The 22,405-nt window shown below is 44.3% G+C and overlaps 1 protein-coding gene across 1 annotated transcript in view; it reads left to right on the top strand.

Moving 5' to 3' along the window:
- Positions 1 to 5,369: 5,369 nt before the first annotated feature.
- Positions 5,370 to 22,405, top strand: part of mtss1 (MTSS I-BAR domain containing 1) — a 35,453-nt gene continuing 18,417 nt past the window's right edge. Inside the window, 3 exon segments of the mRNA XM_034532100.1 lie at positions 5,370 to 5,527; positions 17,541 to 17,602; positions 20,817 to 20,890. Coding sequence (XP_034387991.1) covers positions 5,456 to 5,527; positions 17,541 to 17,602; positions 20,817 to 20,890 — 208 coding nt within the window. The 5' untranslated portion in view covers positions 5,370 to 5,455.

The raw sequence follows: 22,405 nt of genomic DNA, 5'->3' as shown, positions 1-22,405 counted from the left end.
TTACCCCACTAGAGAGCTCATAGTACCATATTACCCCACTAGAGAGCTTACTATATTCCCCCACTAAAGAGCTCATAGTACCATATTACCCCACTAGAGAGATCACAGTACCAAATTACCCCACAAGAGAGCTCATAGTACCATAGTACCCTACTAGAGAGCTTACCATTTTACCCCACTAAAGAGCACATACTACCAAATTACCCCACTAGAGAGCTCATAGTATCATATTACATCACTAGAGAGGTTATATTACCATATTACCAAACCAGATAGCTTATAGTACTATATTACCACACCAGCAAGCTCATAGTACCCCACTAGAGAGCTTACTATATTCCCCCACTCGAGAGCACATAGTACCATATTACCCCACTAGAGAGCTACTAGTACAATATTCCCCCACTTGAGAGTACATAGTACCATATTACCCCACTAGAGAGATCACAGTACCATATTACCCCACCAGAGGGCTTATACTACCATATTATCCCATAGTAAAGAGCTCATAGTACCATATTACCTCAATAGAGAGCTCATAGTACCATATTACCTCAATAGAGAGCTCATAGTACCATATTACTCCACTAGAGAGCTCATAGAACCATATTACCCCACTAGAGAGCTCATAGTACCATATTACTCCACTAGAGAGCTCATAGAACCATATTACCCCACTAGAGAGCTCATAGTACCATATTAACCCACTAGAGAGCTCTGGAGAACTCATAGTACCATGTTACCCCACTAGAGAGCGTATAGTACCATATTGCCCCACTAGAGAGTTCATAGTACCATATTACCCCACTAGAGAGCTTATAGAACCATATTACCCTACTAGAGAGCTCATAGTACCATATTACCCGAGTAGAGACCGTATAGTACCATATTACCCCACTGGAGAGCACATAGAACCATATTGCCCCACTAGAGAGCGTATAGTACCATATTACCCCACTAAAGAGCTTATGGTACCATATTACCCCACCAGAGTGCCCACAGTACCATATTACCCCACTAGAGACCGTATAATACCATATTACCCCACTAGAGAGCTCATAGTACCATATTACACCACTAAAGAGCTTATAGAACCATATTACCCCACTAGAGAGCACATAGTACCATATTACCCCACTAGAGAGCTCATAGTACCATGTTACACCACTAGAGAGCTCATAGTACCATGTTACCCCACTAGAGAGCTCATAGTACTCATAGTACCATGTTACCCCACTAGAGAGCTCATAGTACCATATTACCCGACTAGAGAGCTCATAGTACCATGTTACCCCACTAGAGAGCTCATAGTACTCATAGTACCATGTTACCCCACTAGAGAGCTCATAGTACCATGTTACCCCACTAGAGAGCTCATAGTACCATGTTACCCCACTAGAGAGCCCACAGTACCATGTTACCCCACTAGAGAGCTCATAGTACCATGTTACCCCACTAGAGAGCTCATAGTACTCATAGTACCATGTTACCCCACTAGAGAGCTCATAGTACCATGTTACCCCACTAGTGAAAGGGTTTTCTTTCAGTTTTTGGGAGTTTTTCCTGATCCGATGTGAGGTCAGAGGTCAGGGATGTCGTATGTGTACAGATTGTAAAGCCCTCTGAGGAGAAATTTGTAATTTGTGATTCTGGGCTATCCAAATCAACTTGAATTGAATTGAATCATGTTTTCATGTAAAAGTTGACAAATAAATGTCAGTGGAGTAAAAAGAGAAATATTTCCCTCTGAAATGTTGCGTAGTAGAAGTATAAAGTAGCGTAAAAATCTCTCAGTCAGAATGTATGTCAGTACAGCAGCTGAGTAAATGTACTGTCACCAATTTCAAAACATTTATTAACAGATAAAGCTGTTGCAATGTGAGTACAAATGACTCACGGTGGTGACTCCTCGCCAGTACTCAGATCGTTCAGTAAAAGTAGTGATACTACAGCGTAGAAGTACTTCAATACTATAGTAAGGGTCCTGCATTTAAGATCTGAAGTAATATATATATAAGTATATATACAAATATATTTAGAGGCCAGTTTAATACATATATACTCCAAATAATGAATGATTAAATACTTGTATTATGTTATATTTATTTGAATACGCAAAGTAACTACGGCATACTTAAATCAGCATAATTAAATCCTCTCGCGGCTTGAAAACAAAAAACAGGATATATTATTTTTATTTCATCACATTTTCTTGCTGTCATGGTATGCTGCGTGGACACCAGCCTGGTGTTTGTTTGGTCGTGTGATTCAGCACACACACACACACACACACACACACACACACACACACACACACTCACACTCACACTCACACTGTGGCATGCCTGTTGCCATGGCAATCAGACTGGTAAGGAAGGAAGGCTGTGTGTGACTCAGCTTGTTGCCGGGGGAATCGGGTTATAAACACCGTGACTTGGTGTTTATTATCGGTTGCTACATAACAGAGCTGGATGAGTTTGATGGAGTGGAAGTCATATATATATATATTAGTATATAGGATTATTGGGTCATGTGACAGTGGTTTTCTCTCACTTCCACTGGATGCTTTTGGCGCTTTATACAGTTAAAAACTCAATGTAATTTACGTGGAACATTAGATCTTAAAAGTACTATACTAATAAAAAAAGAAATACTATACGGATGTGGGATGGGAAGATCCCCCAAACCTCAAAATGTTGATTTGGTTTACGTAAAAAAATTATAATGTTGTCATAATTCTAGTTAAGTTTTTCTCTCTCTATTAATCTCTTTAAATAGTAAAAACATGACAACAATTTGCACATTTTCAGTTATTTATTATATACATCTATATAGAGTATATATATGTATGTGTGTGTACATATATATTTATATATTTACATGTATATATACATATGTATATACACATCCATAGATATTATATATATATATATATATATATATATATATATATATATATATATATATATATATGTTGATATATATATAGCAGATATATGTACATATACATATATGTAACCTCCAGCTAAAGTGTAAAGTGTGTTAAACCATAACTCCGCCCCCCCGGACCGCGGCGTCCACGTTCCACAACAAACCTCCTTCATCCAGACGCACAGCGGCATCAAGCGAGGCCAACTCAGCGCCAACCGGAAACTGTTAGGCCTTCCAAAATAAAGGCATTCATTATTTCAGCGATATTTAAAACTCTAGAAATAAACCTTCTACAAATAATGACGTACAGAGCAATATTAATATATAGACTCATGTTTGTCCTTTCATATAGATTAAGACCCTTTAAAAAAAACATGCGACTCCCCCGCAGATTTTTGGCCCATGTAAAGAAAACCAAACATTAAATAACTGCAAACCACTTTCAGTCAATGTGGATGTAAAATACACAACAAATACACAAAAGTACTTTCTTTTTCATTTGATGGCAATCAGACAATAAATATCAACTTAGAAATGCACAATTAGTTTGATTATTTCGGTTGATATAACTAGATATTTGAACCTGAATATATATATATATATATATATATATATATATATATAATACATATTTATAGATACATAATTATTCTTTTGTCAGGACATGATTGTTACTTGGTCTGTAGATGTCAGATAATGTAAACACAGTGAAGCCGCAATTAATTAAAAAATCAACATGCGCTTCATGATCATTAAAATACATAAATATTTATAATACATTAATATTATTATTCCAAAATTGGTCATCCTGCATAATGAGAAACGTTTATTTCTTGTGGCTTGATTACATTTTTTTTTAAATATTTTGAATGGACGCATTTACTTATAACCGTATTTGTACACGGTTGTATTGATAACTTTGTTTTTAAGTAAATATCTGAGCCGTACTTCTTCCACCAAGCCACGCATACCTATGGCAGACCATTTCTCATGATTATGAGATATTAAATAAAAAATAATGAGATAATAAGTCATAATTATGAGATACTAAATCAAATCTATGAGATAAGTCATCATTATGAGATATTAATTATGAGATACTAAATCAAAATAATGAGATAATAAGTCATAATTATGAGCTACTAAATCAAATCCATGAGATAAGTCATAATTATGAGATACTAAATCAAATCTATGAGATAAGTCATAATTATGAGATACTAAATCAAATCTATGAAATAAGTCATCATTATGAGATATTAATTATGAGATACTAAATCAAAATAATGAGATAATAAGTCATAATTATGAGCTACTAAATCAAATCCATGAGATAAGTCATAATTATGAGATACTAAATCAAAATAATGAGATAATAAGTCATAATTATGAGATACTAAATCAAATCCATGAAATAAGTCATCATTATGATATATTAATTATGAGATACTAAATCATAATTATGAGATAGTATCTCATAATAATCATTTCATCACAGTGGCTCCCGTCTCTTTTTTTATTTAAAGCTTTTATTGTGAAACCCCGACCGGATGTGCGCGAGCGTCACTGCGGCTCACCGGCCGCGGGGTCTCCGCTCTCGTTCACTCCGCGGTGAGGACTCCCGGTGGAGCAACTGGAGGCGAACGGCTGCTCCTCGCGACGGAAGAAGAAGAAGAAGAAGAAGAAGAAGAAGAAGAAGGAGAAGAAGAAGGAGAAGAAGAAGGAGAAGAAGAAGGAGAAGGAGAAGGAGAAGAAGGAGAAGGAGAAGAAGTAGGAGAAAAACGAGGTGAACCCTCTCGGACACACGCCGGGGAACGACGACTTCTCCGGGGAGGGGTGGGGGGTTTAAACGCGGAGAGCGGGGTGGATTTGTTTTAATATTCCGGGCCAAGTGATTGATCGCGTGCACTCCCGTGTTTTGGAATCGCGCGCACACACACACACACACACACACACACACACACAGGTTGCTGGCCCAGTTAGCTCGCGGCGGTTCGTTCCCTTTCCGTTTGTCTTTTTACCGGGATTTCGACCCGCCGGAGAACGAAACTTTGACCGAGGAGAAAAGAAACAAAAACAAACTGTCAGACATTTTTTTTTTTTTTTTTTTCTTTCTTTAATTTTTTTTCCCCTTCCTCTTCTCCCAGACGGTCTGCTGCGTGACTCCGGCACGATGTGGTGCTTGTGGCCGGCTGGTAGCATCGGCTGACCGGGAGCCTGACGTCAAGTCTCTGGAGCTGGATTTAACTCCCGGGAGTCGGTTCCGGTCCGGGTTTTTTTGTGTTGGAAAGGTGGACTTTGCCCTCGGGGTGTTGAAACTCCCCTCCACCTCCACCTCCATTGAATAAAAGAAAGGCTCTATTGATTCATTCTTTTATTTATTTTTTTGGAGTATTTAGAAAACTTTGGCTGGAAGCTTTTTTTTTTTTTTTTTTTTTTTTTTTGGAGGTAAAAAAAAAAAGTTTTGGAAAGTTGAGGGTTCTTTTTTTTTCTTCTTTTTTTTGAACTCGTGGAAAAAAAAAAAATGGATGCGGGTATAGAGAAGGAATGCAGTGCCTTGGGAGGGCTCTTCCAACTCATCATGAACGACATGAAGGTAACAAAAACATCTCTTTTTAATTCACTCTATTACATCCGTAACGCTTCATTGTCCCCCCTCATTGCTTTTTATATTTATATGTTTGTCTCCGGGGAATTGTTCTACGTGTATATGTGTATTTTTTTCACTTGCAGAATATATGTCACTTTTCTCTTAATATTTCTCTTTTTTTTTGTTTGTTCTTTTCTATTTTTCTTTTCGTGTGTGTCCTTTTTAAAAAAAAAAAAGACACTCACTTCACCCACACCCCGTGAAGGCAACACGCACACACACACAGCAGTTTAACATTCAAAACAATGTTGACTGGATGAAAATTCATTCATTCAGCCTCAAAGGAGATCTCTCCCTGTGTTGCTTCACTTCACATTTGCACTTCCCCAAAATATAACAGCAATGTTTGCATTTCTTCTTCCTTTTTTTTTTAGTTTTTATTATTATGGCTGTCATGTCACCACCTCCCAAAGAGCTGGAAACACAATGGTACTCTAAAGCTAGAACTGTGTGTAATTGTAGACTAAAGAGTCCCAGAAATGAATGAGTGAGCTTGAGATATAAAACAAATACAGGTTATTATTGTCTGTATTTAGAACGCGTGCTGGTGATGTTGATTGGGTAATGAATGAGCAGAGGTTGGAGCTGGAAGTGGGCCATCTGAGAGGGTAACAGAGCTGGATGAGGGTGGATTTTACCAGCTGTGTGCTCTTTGATGTTTGTTAAGCAGGCTGCCCTTTGCTGCCTGTCTGTCTGTCTTTCCCTGTCTGTCTGTTTCACTGCTCTCAGATGTTCGTCGTTAGCAGCCTCTCTCTTATTTTTCCAGTCGAGGCCCTGAACACATCTTCTTTTTATTCTTTTATTTTTAAACGCCCCCCAAAAAAATAGTTACGAAAAGCATCCGGTGTTTGTGGAGTTGTTGGAATGTTGTTGTTTTTTTTGGTGCTTTTGTGGATTTTATCGACAGATCTGTAAAACTCAAATCACCATTTAGGTGTTTGCCACAGACGTGTCCTCTTCAGCACTAAAAGCAACTCGTCGACTAAATAAACCAAAAACATCGATTAGCTGACGAACAGGCGATTTTTAACTTGAGGACGCGAGCAGATCGACCAACGGCGAAGATCGCGTGTTTTTGGGTTTACGGTTTATCGGCTTTTTGGGAGCGTCGACATCTCCTGCCGTCGTCCCTCTTGGAGGTCAGATTTACCGTATAAACCCATTTATTCTAAGATTTGAGTCTCCAAACTGTCACCAATGTTGTGTGTGTGTCATTAGGCCTCAGAAGAACTTATTAATACTGTTATCCTTTAACTCCTGAAGCTCGGATCCAGAGAACTAACTGGACAAACTGGTCTTGAGCCCTGCTGATGACCCATGTGGTGGTGGGCGTTCATGAGGTGTGATTGACGTTCCTGAGACCGGCACGTTGCCTCGGGCGGTTAGCCGCCCTCGTCCCGGGTGTTGTTTTTCACACGTCGGCGGACTAACTCGCCTAATCTCCTCGTTCCGCTGGGCAGACGATGGACGCGGCACACCGTGACCTTTGGCCTCTGCGTTGAACCCCGTCTTGGTGTCGGGAGCGTTTTATCACAACGTTTGTCTTTATTTTAGTTAACGCGGCGACGAGGAGCTTTCGCGGTGTGTTGATTCTGGCGCCCCCTGTGGACTAACGCGGTAGTGTCTCTGGGCGCCAGACTCCCTTTTTAGGAAACCTCACATTTTACTGCAGGGTCTGAAAGTCTGCCCCTCTCAGTCCTGGTTCTCCTGGGCCCCCCTTCCCTCCAGCGGGTTACGTCCTGGGACTCCAGCAGCGTGGTGTCGGCTCCCGGAGAGGAGAAGCTCTGCTCCTGGAGGAAGAGGATCTGGGTCTAGTCCACGGTGGACTGGTTTCTGTTGGAGTCTGAGCTGAAGGAGGTTCTGGTGAACCTGCATGACGTCTTCTGGTTTCACCAGAATCCGACCCGGTGGCTCCGATGAGGCGCTTTAAGAAATAACTCTAGAAACACTCCGTCTTCAGAGTTCATTCACGGGTGCTTCAGATGTCACATCTCCGTGAGATGAAAAGCTTCGTGGGCAACGCGAAGGCAGTTTTTCATTTTTAAAAAAATGAATTACTCGTTGTTCTGGGAACTCGCAGACGTCGCGCGGCGAGAGGAACGCGTGAGTCACGCCGTCCGATAACGGGGAAGAGGGGCGGCGGCTCGCGTGTTCGTGCTTCAGAGCTCGTGGCGTCGCTTCCTGGTGGTTTACCAACATGGCACGGAACCAACGGGGGCACTCCTTCCATCTGCCACACACGCACACACACACACACGCATGCACGTGCACACGCACACACACAAGTCCTGTCTAATTAAGCAGCGGGTTGCTGTTCAGCTAAAGCTCTCCTCGGGGCGACGGTACCCAGAAGGCCCGGTTCTTTTAATAAGAAAAGTATTTTGCCAAAGAGAGACCTGATCCTCCTGCTGGGGGAGAAGGTAGTGTTTGAATTTGAAAATACTAACTTTAATATTTAAATAGTTTTCAGTAGATGACGACTAAGGTGAGCGTTACGGGCCGTACGACACACGAAGGGTTAAACACTCTTATTTGGGTCGGTAAACACACCGTGGGGGGGGGGGGGGGGGAAGGGGGGGGGGGGGGGGGGTGGCAGACAGACAGACGGCTTATTGATTTCTGCCTCGGCGATATCAGGAGAGACGCAGCGAGGCCTCGACCTTCCTCACCCCGCTCAGTGCGTTCCTTCTCTCACTCTTCTCCCTTCGTTCACTACTCTTTTCTGTTCACCCTCTTCGTGTGTGTGTGTGTGTGTGTGTGTGTGTGTGTGTGTGTCGTCCTGTGCTCTATACTGAAGGTGAACTAAGAATGACACGGCCTCTGTGTGTGTGTGGAATATTAATTAGCTTTCAACACCGAGATACAGCCGTGTTCAGTTTCTACACACACACACACACACATATATTAAAAAAACACACCCTGCAAATACAGGCCAGAATTTGATATGTCATCAAAGCTTAGTTACATTAATGACATACTTGATCGTTCTCGAGAGTTGTGTGTGTGTGTTTGCACATGATTTCAGGGAAGTTTCACTGCTGACAGAAAAATAGTTAGCCTCAGGTGAATATGGGTGTGCACACACACACACACACACACACAGGGAATGTGACTGTAAACTGACCAACAACGCATTATAGAAACAAACAAACACACACACACACACACACACACACACACAGGGAATGTGACTGTAAACTGACCAACAACGCATTATATAAACAAACACACACACACACACACACACACACACACACACACACACACACACACACACACACACACAGGGAATGTGACTGTAAACTGACCAACAACGCATTTTAGAAACAAACACACACACACACACACACACACACACACGTGAAGCTATGTCATCGTGGGTGTTCTCTGACAGGCAGGAAAAGAAAGAAGGGAAGGAAATAAGGGAAAAGGGAAAGATTAGAACTAAGACGTTATCTCCGCGTGTCGGGTAATTATTTAACTTTCATGAGAATCAGATCGGACTTTGCATTATTACAAATATTGACATTTGTAATAATGCAAGTTATGAAACGTCCACAACGTTATGTGGTGGACTCGATTAATATTGACAGGGATGGTAAAGTAAATGTTTATTCAACACATATATATATATATATATATATATATATATATATATATATTTTTTTTTTTTTTGTGTGTAAACACAATTTACCAGCTTTAGACCGCTGCAGGTCAAAGGTCACCACGTCAACGAACTGGGGCCAGTCAAGCGCCCAAATGGCTAAGACGGGTTTTACATATTTATTTTTTATTAGAGGTTACAGCATAAGAAGAAGGGACGGATTTAAAGGATCAAATGCAAACCACAAAGGCTTAAATTGTTTATCTTTGTTGAAATTATGCAGGTTTGTTTTCATTAGCAGATCATCTTAGAGTACACTGGAGTATGAATGAAGCTGCAGGAACAAGTTTCTCCTGCTGGATCTCTTGGTCTCCATCTCATTTGAATGCATTCAGGATTATGTATCTTTTTTTACATTATCTATTAACATTGTCAGTGTGGACTCTAGTGTTAATGTGCAGGTAGTGACAGTGTGGGCTCTAGTGTTAATGTGCAGGTAGTGACAGTGTGGGCTCTAGTGTTAATGTGCAGGTAGTGACAGTGTGGACTCTAGTGTTAATGTGCAGGTAGTGACAGTGTGGACTCTAGTGTTAATGTGCAGGTAGTGACAGTGTGGACTCTAGTGTTAATGTGCAGGTAGTGACAGTGTGGACTCTAGTGTTAATGTGCAGGTAGTGACAGTGTGGACTCTAGTGTTAATGTGCAGGTAGTGACAGTGTGGACTCTAGTGTTAATGTGCAGGTAGTGACAGTGTGGGCTCTAGTGTTAATGTGCAGGTAGTGACAGTGTGGACTCTAGTGTTAATGTGCAGGTAGTGACAGTGTGGACTCTAGTGTTAATGTGCAGGTAGTGACAGTGTGGGCTCTAGTGTTAATGTGCAGGTAGTGACAGTGTGGACTCTAGTGTTAATGTGCAGGCAGTGACAGTGTGGGCTCTAGTGTTAATGTGCAGGTAGTGACAGTGTGGGCTCTAGTGTTAATGTGCAGGTAGTGACAGTGTGGACTCTAGTGTTAATGTGCAGGTAGTGACAGTGTGGACTCTAGTGTTAATGTGCAGGTAGTGACAGTGTGGACTCTAGTGTTAATGTGCAGGTAGTGACAGTGTGGACTCTAGTGTTAATGTGCAGGTAGTGACAGTGTGGACTCTAGTGTTAATGTGCAGGTAGTGACAGTGTGGACTCTAGTGTTAATGTGCAGGTAGTGACAGTGTGGACTCTAGTGTTAATGTGCAGGTAGTGACAGTGTGGACTCTAGTGTTAATGTGCAGGTAGTGACAGTGTGGACTCTAGTGTTAATGTGCAGGTAGTGACAGTGTGGACTCTAGTGTTAATGTGCAGGTAGTGACAGTGTGGACTCTAGTGTTAATGTGCAGGTAGTGACAGTGTGGACTCTAGTGTTAATGTGCAGGTAGTGACAGTGTGGGCTCTAGTGTTAATGTGCAGGTAGTGACAGTGTGGACTCTAGTGTTAATGTGCAGGTAGTGACAGTGTGGACTCTAGTGTTAATGTGCAGGTAGTGACAGTGTGGGCTCTAGTGTTAATGTGCAGGTAGTGACAGTGTGGACTCTAGTGTTAATGTGCAGGTAGTGACAGTGTGGGCTCTAGTGTTAATGTGCAGGTAGTGACAGTGTGGACTCTAGTGTTAATGTGCAGGTAGTGACAGTGTGGACTCTAGTGTTAATGTGCAGGTAGTGACAGTGTGGACTCTAGTGTTAATGTGCAGGTAGTGACAGTGTGGACTCTAGTGTTAATGTGCAGGTAGTGACAGTGTGGACTCTAGTGTTAATGTGCAGGTAGTGACAGTGTGGGCTCTAGTGTTAATGTGCAGGTAGGGACAGTGTGGACTCTAGTGTTAATGTGCAGGTAGTGACAGTGTGGACTCTAGTGTTAATGTGCAGGTAGGGACAGTGTGGACTCTAGTGTTAATGTGCAGGTAGTGACAGTGTGGGCTCTAGTGTTAATGTGCAGGTAGGGACAGTGTGGACTCTCCCACAGCAGAGTGGGGGGGCTTAGCGAGGGGGGGTCGGTTGGAGAAGCAGACCCAGGATCAGTAAGAGAGCGAGCGACACGGCCGGAGACAAACGGTATGCAAAGAAACACAAATAGAAAAGGAAAAGAAGTCACATGGCGATCAGCTGCCATCTACTTCCTCTTCTCCACGCCGACAGGAACCACACGGCACGAAGACCAGCGACGGGGAAGAAAGAACCACTTCACTTTAAATCCGATTCCTCGTAGACGCCCCATCGTTTGGGTCTTAGCAGTCACGCCGCGTCCTTTGCCGGATTCGTCGAGACCCTGGTCACGTGACTCTGAGCGGCAGCTTCGACCTTCGGCGTCGGTCCAGGCGAAAGAAATGCCCGCTCTTCCATCCATCGCCGTTCTTCCTCTGCAGTATTTCTTTGCTTCATTGTGTACAAAAATAATATATATATATTATTATTATTATTATTATTAATAAAACAATTAAATAATTATATATATATATATATATATATATATATATATATATCTGCTTCCTGTTCACACCGTCACGCACGTGTGAGAGAAAGAAGAGATAGCGGGCGGTAAAGAGGAAGAGAAAGTCCATTTCCACTCGATAACAACCTCATTGTTTCACAGATAAAAGACCAGGCCGAGACTACACTGAACAAACCATTAACCTGATGTTGACACACCCTACCTGTCTGTCTGTCTACCCCCCCCCCCCCCCCCCCCCCCCTTTGTCTTCCTCAACCCGTGTCGCTCAAACAAAACCATCGACCTGCTGTCGTAAACCGTCTCTGTCCGCAAACACAACTGGAAAGGCAGAAATGTCTCGTGTGCGTTTTTTTAACATTTTCTTTCTTGTGCAACAGTCAGTAAATCCTGTTAGTTTGCAGAAACTACGTCCGTGACGATTGAGGAGCAACGACGATCCTCAGGTCGTGTGCAATCGTCAAGTTTCACTCTCAAACCGGTCCCAGAGGAATTTGCGCCGTCGCATTCTTTCGCCTTCCCCGCGGTGATTTACGAGGAGCGTCGGCGTGAGGGGGGGGGGGGTGGTGTCACCGATATTCCCAAAACATCACAAGCCGGCATGCTTCTCCTCCTCCTGCAGCCAATGAGTCGGGCCGAACACGGCGGACGGCAATGATTGGATGGTCAGAAAATGATAAACCCCCCAAAGCGTCACTGCGGCTCAAACTGTTATCAGAGTATCTGGAATTTGATTTATGTAACACACACACACACACGCACACACACACACACACACATATACGCACACACTCACAGAAGCAGCAGCTACTTGGCAGTCTGCTGCATGCATGGCTACAAAGGTAAGACAGAAAGCTGCAGTGTGCACACACACACTTTCACAGATACACACACACACTCACACACTTTCACAGACACACACACGTCATCTACGTGTGTGTTCTTGCAACTGAAGCACATTTAGAGAAACAACAGTCCCTCCATCTTTCTTTCTTCATCGGGCGCTCTGGGGACGTCGTATATTTCCAGGCCGAGCCCCCACACCCCACCCCCACCCCCTCCCCCGAAAGTTGGCATCGCACCGGTTCCCATGACAACCGGCCAATGTGATTCTTTTACTGCAGGCAAAAAAAGCTCTGTGGAAAAAGATTCATGACTCTTGACACGTTTTGTTCAGCAAGATAATCTTCACGAATTAACCACTTTTCTGTTAATGCTTTTCTGGGAGCGTCGAAAACCCAAACCGGCCGAAGCAGATGGCCGACGTTGAAGATGGAGGAGCACCGGTTAGGAAGTCACGGCGGCTCCGCCCACTTTCTTACAGACGGTCTCTGGCCAGCAACACAAACAAAAACCTTCGCAACTAATAACTGATTTGTGTCGTGGAGCTTTGCGTTCAATCGTTTTCAGCCACGGAAAACAATAAACCCATTGACGAGGAGACGAGGGAACCAAACCCTGGCTCCTTTAGGGCTCATCCCTACGCGTTAGGGAACAAAGAAGGAACCACGGCTCGGGTTACAATCCACCGGCGGTGTCGCTTTGCGTTGATTGTCCGCAAACCGGATTTTCAAGGCTTTTTCAGCAGTTTCTGTGGAGACGTTCGTGTTATCGGTACCTTTTTTTTTTTTCAATACCCGTTAACCTTTCTTATCGTGATCTAACCCGTCTGCTTGATTGTCACTATGTAAATATTTTTAAGCCGTACGTAAATATACCGTCACATGCTCATCCATCGGCTCCCACTCCACGTCTGGCCTGCGTTGGTTGTTTTTAGGTTATTTTAGTATCAGCTGAAACTGTTGCTGCAGCCAATGGAACCAATCACGAAGCCAACGGGCTGTTCTAATTCGTCCAGGCGCAGTGAGCACGGCTGGTCCTCCTGAGGGTCTAAAGAGTGGTCATCTGAGGGTCTTCTGAGGGTCTAAAGAGTGGTCATCTGAGGGTCTTCTGAGGGTCTAAAGAGTGGTCTTCTGAGGGTCTAAAGAGTGGTCCTCTGAGGGTCTAAAGAGTGGTCCTCCTGAGGGTCTAAAGAGTGGTCATCTGAGGGTCTTCTGAGGGTCTAAAGAGGGTCTAAAGAGTGGTCTTCTGAGGGTCTAAAGAGTGGTCCTCTGAGGGTCTAAAGAGTGGTCCTCTGAGGGTCTAAAGAGTGGTCCTCCTGAGGGTCTAAAGAGTGGTCATCTGAGGGTCTTCTGAGGGTCTAAAGAGTGGTCCTCTGAGGGTCTAAAGAGTGGTCCTCTGAGGGTCTAAAGAGTGGTCATCTGAGGGTCTTCTGAGGGTCTAAAGAGTGGTCATCTGAGGGTCTTCTGAGGGTCTAAAGAGTGGTCCTCTGAGGGTCTAAAGAGTGGTCATCTGAGGGTCTTCTTAGGGTCTAAAGAGTGGTCTAAAGAGTGGTCATCTGAGGGTCCTCTGAGGGTCTTCTGAGGGTCTAAAGAGTGGTCATCTGAGGGTCCTCTGAGGGTCTAAAGAGTGGTCATCTGAGGGTCTAAAGAGTGGTCATCTGAGGGTCCTCTGAGGGTCTTTCTAGGACTCCCGTCAGGTGAGCAGCAGTATTCTCACTTTCCCGAGGCCTCCTCTCTGTCGGTCAGGAGAGCTCGTCAGGATTATCCTTGTGGGATTAGCCGGTGACTCCACATTAAAGTAACCGTACACCTGGCCTCGCCGTCTGGCCGAGCAGATACAATAACTCTTAAGAGAGTTCACCGCGGCGGACGCTTTCCACCCGTCTGAAAACGAGAGTTTCACGCGGGTCAGAAACGTTTATCTTTCATAAGGATCCATTACGTTTGGTTGTGAGAAGTTTGAGCTAAGGGGGACATTTAACTGTTAAAATAAATAAACTAGTCAATATATGTTGTGGACAAACGTGTCACAGAGACTTCTTCTTCTTCTTCAACATATTTTTACCAAAGTGGTCCACTTCCAACACACTGAATATTATGCTTTATCCTTTTGATGGTTGTGAGTAAATGAATCAACTTTAAGACGTAACTTTGGCCGTTTAGGACTCAATTACAGGAACTTAACCTTTTTGTCTTTTACTTTTAGACTACAAGTCGATAATTCAAGCGAAAAGACCCAGAATCCTGTTTGCATATGAAAAGAAAAATCCGTTCATATATGTAAATGTATTTATAGATATCTATAAGAGCCGACTGAATATTCTGATTAGCAGACGCTTCTACTTTTGACATTTTCCGCTGTAAAACGCAGATTTAAAATGAAATGAGATCATATATTCATATGTTTATCATCCATTATGTGGGTCAGTCACATTGTCGTCTTCTTCTTCTTCTTCTGCGAGCCGGCAGCTGTTTAGTTGGCAGCTGTCTCGGGAACCCGCTGGACACAGTCGGTGACCCCGCGGGGCCCCCAGGACCCTAATTTAGCCACAACTGCTCCAAAAGCTCTCGGCATCAGGCTTTCAGCGGACCCCCCCCCCCCCCCCCCCCCCCCCCCCCCCCCCCCCCCCCAGCTCTGCTCGCTGCAAAACCGCCGCTGGAATATTTCGTCTGCGGCACACTGTGACATTCCTGGCAGTCACAACAAACCTCCACAGAATTTAAGGTTTAGGCGAGAAGTGGCGGTGGGAACCCGGAGGGAACCGAGGAGGGGGAACCGAGAGACGACGGGTTGTTTTGTAGAGACCTTATTTAAAGAACTGTTCCTTGAAGGTGACGTTCCAATGCGGTGGTGGTATTCCTGTCCACCGTGGGGGCGTAATGGTCCGTCCTTTTCCGACTGCAGATGACGAGGTTATTCATCTTTCCACAGTGTCGGCATTAAATGTCTCAAAATAAACGTGCTTATGATCAACAAAGTAAACTCTTTGCTCACCGTCGCCTTTCAAATGTCAGTCAAATGAACTGCGCCTGCAATCGTGCATTTAATTCAAGTTTTTCTTGAGCGTATGCAAGACACAAAATATACAAATATTGCGATACTTTCATCGGTGGGCTCGGTCACCCTCGTGTTACGTTTAAGGTAGTGGGAAATCACAACGCCCGTTGTGATGCCAGTTGGTCGCTCTGAACCGAGGAAGCTTCTGAAATGTAATAAGATGTCGGAGATTTGGCGGATTTACACGCGAGACCGTTTTTACACGCATGGATTTTCTGAAGGATTTAAAACAACAACAACAACAACAACAACCCCTCGCATGAGAGGAGTTTTTTTTGTGGAAAGATTACAATATATTACGAATGCTTTCAATTTAAAAAAGAAACACTCTGCATTATCATATCTAGAAAAAGACGACTGCCCGCCTGAAATAAACCAATTCCATAACCACGAATGATTCCAGCTCCAATATTAAAAATAACACTACTTTTCTGTACTTCAGATTACCCGTAATGTGTTTCATTTTAAATTTCACTTGTGAGCTTATGCCCCCAAATAAATCCCAGTATGCACTATGTTCCAGCCACAGGGAACAGTTCTTTTCTATTTCACTTCCATTCGTCCCGGGTTCACTGGTGGTTGTTGTTGGTGGTTGTTTGTTGTTGGTGGTTTTTTGTGGTAGTTGTTGGTTGTTGTGGTTGTTGTGGTTGTTGGCCCGGAGGCCTTCAGCCGGTCACCTGACGTATTTCACGGCGCAGCGCTAAATCCCCGTAGCTAGTAAATCTGTCAGCCCCATGCTGGGTGCATGCCTGGCTAGCTGTGGAGCAGGAGGAGCAGGAGGAGGAGGGGGGGGGGGGGGGGGGGGGGGGCTGGCTAACGGCTTTAGCGGTGTGGAGCTAAGAGGCTAATGGCATGGTGTTAAGGGTTAAATCGGTATTATCCTCTCTGGTGGACCAGCGGATACGGAGGAGGACACTCAGGGTGACCCGGTTCAGGGGGGAGAAAGTGGGATTCGGCCCCTCGGTTCCAACGGGGCTTCCCTGCATTTAAAAAATATTATTATTATTATTGAATAACCACCAGCAGCAGCAGCTGTTGTTGGTCACAGATGTAACTCGAGGTCAGAGCCTGCACCGCGAGCCAGCCGGAGATTACGCAATCAATCAGCTGCCGTGGAAACGGCGTTTGCCCTCTTCAAGGAGGAGCTCTGAAATATCTGCTGCTCAGGGAAATGTGGACACGTCGTCCCTCGTGCAGAGCTCCTGAAAACCACTTCAGAAAAGTGGTTGCGACCAGTAGGTCAATGGATCGGTTGACGCCAACTTTCCCGAAACTGATCTCGCTTTTAAACTCGTATATTGTGAGATTTTCCGTCTCGGATCGTTCGTCGATATTCTAAATATTTCTTTTTTTTTCCTACCGAGTTGTCTCTCTCTCTTTTTCTTTTTTGCAAACTCTCCTCTTTATTTGTTGTTTTCTGTCTGTCTGCTTTGTTTGATTTCACACATTTTAGATCCGATCTCTAATTCTTTTCATCTCAAAATAAAGCAACATGCGATGGTATACATATGATACAATGTAACTAATGAGGTCAAATGTATCTTCATTTCTACTCCCAAAATGACATCATGAAGCCCCTTTTCAGGGTTCATACTTTAAGTCCTGGAACGTGAATATGACGATTTCCAGGCATGGAAAGGACAAATCCTGGAACTCTGCCTCACAAATACCTTTTTTTTTTATATAATAGAGTATATGTGGATCAGACCTACATTTGTTAAACAATAGTTGACCTGTTTCTGCAGATCACTTCCTGTAACATCTGACTCAACAGACCTTTTCATAGTCTTTCTTTTCACGTCTTTGGGTAAAATCCAGGTCCTGTGCAGAGACTTTAATACTTTAATACTCGCTCCGTGTCCCTCACTGAAGCCATAATCTCTTTAATGTTGTTGTATGAAAAGCTCATTGAAAAGCTTTGTGTCTAACTCGGGGAATCCTGTTTGATGTCGTTGATGTTCTCTTGTGTTTCGCTGTAGGCCAGTTACCCAACGTGGGAGGACTTTGTAACCAAAGGAGCTAAGCTACAATCACAGCTCAGGTAAAGCATGCACACACACACACACACCACACACACTAGTGTCGCCGTGTGCAAATTGAATTGGGCAACAAACCCACGTTGCAGTCAACTAGCTAGTTAGCTAGTTAGCTAGTTAGCTAGCTAGTTGACTTCAAACATTTTTTTAAAATTTTTAAAAACTAGCTAGTTAACATTAGCCGCGCTCGGCTAATGTGTGTGTTTGTGTGTGTGTTTGTCTCTCACACACACACACACACACACACACACACGCACACGCTCAGTATAATAACTGTCTAATGGCTGTGTTTCCCAGTAGGCCAGTTTACTCTGATAAGCATCACTCTGCCTGCTGCAGCCCATTAGCCCTGTCCGTCAGCCAGCTACGCACGCACGCACGCGCACACACACACACACACACACACACACACACACACACACACACACACACACACACACACACACACACACACACACACAATGCTACTTGAAAGGTCCCCAATGAAACGTAAAGACTTCATCATTGAACCGACACATAAATCAAGCGCTCCTTTCAAATACCAAAACACGTTTCCAGTAAGTAATATTTTTAGAGTTAAATTCACATTGAACATCGGCAGCATTGTTGATCTTCTAGACTTCTGTTGGATTTTGTGGAGGAAGCGTTGACTTAGTTTATTGTCAAAGTTCTAAGAATAGAAGAGACTTTACATGATGCCCATGAGTTACCTCGTTAACCTAAAGGCTTCAGATGGAACACGCACTAGTTGTGTTTTAAAGGTTTATTTATTTGTTTTTTAGTCGGGGTATTCCCGTCATGTACAGGAGGAGGGGGATTCTAGCAAATTTGAACAAAACATTGATGGTTTTATAATTGTAACGCGGCGTCATTGACTTAATGTAACGTTTTCATAATAGATTAACTTGCCTGCATGTGTAAAATATTATTATAAGCATGTGCTGACAGAAGCTTCGCTTGAATACATTTTTCCGCTTGCAGCAAAGGAAAAAAAAACAGCATTTGTTTCAGTGAAACTTTGTTGAGACTCGTTATTATTCACGGTAACAATCCGATAGACATCGTCTTCTTTGACCTTTTCAGGCTGCACGTCAAAATTAAATGCTCGTAATCATAACGTTGCGACACAGTCTATTAATATGAATTGTAAATAACATAGGACCCAGTATAGACCCCTGTGGGACACCATTTTATTTATAAAAGCTTGAAAGAAAATCTCATCTTACACAGTGATTTTTCCATCTGCAGTCGTTGCTATGATTATTTATTTTATATTTTTATTTAATTCAAACATCCATCCATCCATCCATTATCACCCGCTTATCCGGGGTCGGGTCGCGGTGGCAGCAGGTTCAGCAGGCCGACCCAGGCCTCCCTCTCACCCGAAACACTTTCCAGCTCATTCTGGGGGATCCCGAGGCGTTCCAAGGCCAGCCGGGAGATATAATCCCTCCAGCGTGTCCTCGGTCTTCCCCGGGGCCTCCTACCAGTTGGACGTGCCCGGAAAACCTCTAATGGGAGGCGTCCAGGAGGCATCCTGACTAGATGAACCACCTCAGCTGACTCCTTTGGACACGAAGGAGCAGCGACTCGACTCCGAGCTCCCCCCTGATGTCCGAGCTCCTTACCCTATCTCTAAGGCTGAGCCCGGCCACCCTACGGAGGAAGCTCATTTCGGCCGCTTGTATCCCAGATCTCGTTCTTTCGGTCACGACCCAGAGTTCGTGACCATAGGTGAGGGTTGGAACGTAGACCGACCAGTAAATGGAGAGCTTTGCCTTCCGGCTCAGCTCCCTCTTCACTAAGACGGACCGGTACAGCGCCTGTTTTACTGCTGCAGCCGCACCGATCCGCCTGTCGACCTCCCGCTCCACCTTACCCTCACTCGTGAACAAGACCCCGAGATACTTGAACTCCTTCGCTTGGGGTAGGCAGTTTGCCCCCACCTGGAGGGAGCAATCCGATTCAAACATCTCCAATCAAAATCTTATTTGTAAATGCATAATAAACAGTATCGCTGCTTCTCCTAAATCATGAGACGCAAACACATAACTATTAAATCCTCTTATCACTGCCTCCAGCTCAATATGATGTTAATGAGACTTTTCATCTGATATCTCATGTGTGGAATTATTAAACGGCGGAAAATATCGAGTTTTAAATATTTGATGTGCCTTTTTATCTCCCTCGGAAACAATCCCTTTGGTAGAAAACGTTGTGTAGGCCGCTGAAGATTAGACATTCTGCTTGTTCAGCCAGATTAAATAATATAAAAACATCCCAGTAGACGCGCCGCGTTCCAGCTGAACAAAGGAGGACGAGCCGGAGCTTCTGTCAGACTGCGGCGCGGTTTCTGGTGTCTTGGTGAGGAATGTGGGGCTGTCGAGTGTTTCCCCGCGGCGCCGCCAGGCTGTTCAGGCAGCGGGGGGAGGAGGGGGAGGAGGAGGAGGAGGAGGAGGAGGAGGAGGAGGAGGAGGAGGAGGAGGAGGAGGAGGAGGAGGAGGAGGAGGAGGAGGAGGAGGAGGAGGAGGAGGAGGAGGAGGAGGAGGAGTCATGGGACGGCAGATCAAACATGTCTGTGCACATACGGAGTAGTGTGTTTTATTTCATGATTTTATTGTACTTGTACCTCATCGTTCACTCTGTGTGTGTGTGTGTGTGTGTGTGTGTGTGCGAATATGGAAAATGATTTTCCACGGAGGTCAGACAGACACAAACTAGAGTGTCATCTGATCTTCTTAGTCTGTGTGTGCGTGCGCACAGGTATAGACACACGGACCTCGCTGGACACACACACACACACACACACACACACACACACACACACACACACACACACTGGGTCCATTGATGATTGTGTGTGTGTGTGTGTGTCAGAAGGTCTCCAGTATCACTCCCTAACACTGGCCTTTTGAGGGTCGGCCGGCCGGCCTATCACGCGTCTCCATCAAACCCGCCTCCAAAATAAAACGTATGACTTTTTTTTTTTAAACCAGAGCTGCGTTTGCTTTGATCCGACCCGGAGAAGTTCTCACCGCGTGCGTCACGTGTTGAGTTTTTTGTTTTGGTTCACACAGAAGTCACATGACACCCCCACCCTGACCCTTTTGTACTGCATCACTAAATCTGTGGGGGGGGTCAGAGGTCACGATGAGCGCTCCAACTGTTGATTTAATGGTTTCAGTCGATGCACATGTCTGATGTTTGTTCTAAATTCAGGACGACCATCGTGGTGACCGGAGCCTTCCTGGATGCTTTTCAGAAGGTGGCAGACATGGCGACCGGGACCAGAGGTACACACACACACACACACACGCACACGCACACACACACACCAAGAGAGGTGTGTGTGTTGACGTCTACGTGAAGGGTAATACCTTCCTTCTTACAGTGTGACCTTTCACGGTGTCTCTTTTTTTAATTTGTATTTAATTATAAATAGTGAGATCATGAGTGAACTAATTACCTCCATTAACTCTGTGTGTGTGTGTGTGTGAAAATCGTCTGTCTTTCCTTCATTGTTGTCGTTTTTGTCTCTCTCTCTCTCTCTCTCTCTCTCTCTCTCTCTCTTTTCTCTGTGTGTGAGATACAATGAGACCTCATGTGCAGCTGACTCCTTTCACCCTGGATTACGTTACACACGCGCACACACACACACACACACCAAATGCAGGAGGCGCTGCGGCATTGTGGGAAAATATTCAGTTTTTTCATTCAGAATTGGATACGACCGCCAGTTGCCGCGTCGCCTTGTTAAATATGGCGGTGCGCCTCGTTGCCGTGACGCCCATGTGCGTTGAGCTTCCGAAAAGAAAAAAAACAACAACTGGAGATATCGTACACTTTTTTTATATATATTCCGTGTGTTCCTCTAACCCGTCGAGACCTGGTGCCTACATTACCCACAATGCAACGCGACTGCTGACAGTCGGGGCAGAGATGAAGGTGATTGTCAGGCTGGTGGCATGTAGCCGCTGGTCTGGGTGGTTCACTTCGGTCTCTCACTCTCTCACTCACTTGTTCGACTCATCAGACTTCACCCCCCCCCCCCCCCCCGGAGCCACAAAGGTTTTTTTATTCAACCTACACAGCAGTTTAACGCCCAGAACCTGTAATTAGACGTCGCTGTGTGAAATCAGGGGAGTCGCCCTGTAATCGGTCATCCGAGGCTGCAGACCTCCACCTATGCATTCCTCTCTCTGTGAATAATCTCATCGCTATTAATCCCAGACTGCAGGATGAGGACGAGGGCTTTGTCGGTTATGTAACGCAGGAGTTAGTTGGTATTTAAAGGAAAAGCCAGAAAACGTGGGCGTGCGGGAGGTGATTCACAGCCGCTCCTCTTCGGGGAAGCCTCCGCGGACCTGTTCCTCCATGTTCCTCCATGTTCCTCCATGTTCCTCCATGTTCCTTCATGTTCCTTCATGTTCCCCGGTTTGTTTATCCCAACGAAGAAAGAGGCCGGGGAACGGAGTGTGAGCGTGGTGAATTCAGACAGAACATAGCAGACTGCAGGTAAATGACAGATAAATAAGAGGTAAATAATGGATAAATGACGGGTAAATGACGGGTAAATGAGAGGTAAATAAGAGGTAAATAAGAGGTAAATAATGGATAAATGACGGGTAAATGACGGGTAAATGACAGGTAAATAAGAGGTAAATAATGGATAAATGAGAGGTAAATAAGAGGTAAATAATGGATAAGACGGGTAAATAATGGGCAAATAACAGATAAATAACGGGTAAATAACAGGTAAATAACAGATAAATAACGGATAAATAATGGGCAAATAACAGGTAAATAAC

The sequence above is a fragment of the Cyclopterus lumpus genome, chromosome 5, assembly GCF_009769545.1.
Source record: "Cyclopterus lumpus isolate fCycLum1 chromosome 5, fCycLum1.pri, whole genome shotgun sequence".
Classification (NCBI taxonomy): domain Eukaryota; kingdom Metazoa; phylum Chordata; class Actinopteri; order Perciformes; family Cyclopteridae; genus Cyclopterus; species Cyclopterus lumpus.
The sequence above is the reverse complement of the archived record's forward strand: the minus strand, read 5'-3'. Positions and strand labels throughout refer to the sequence as shown.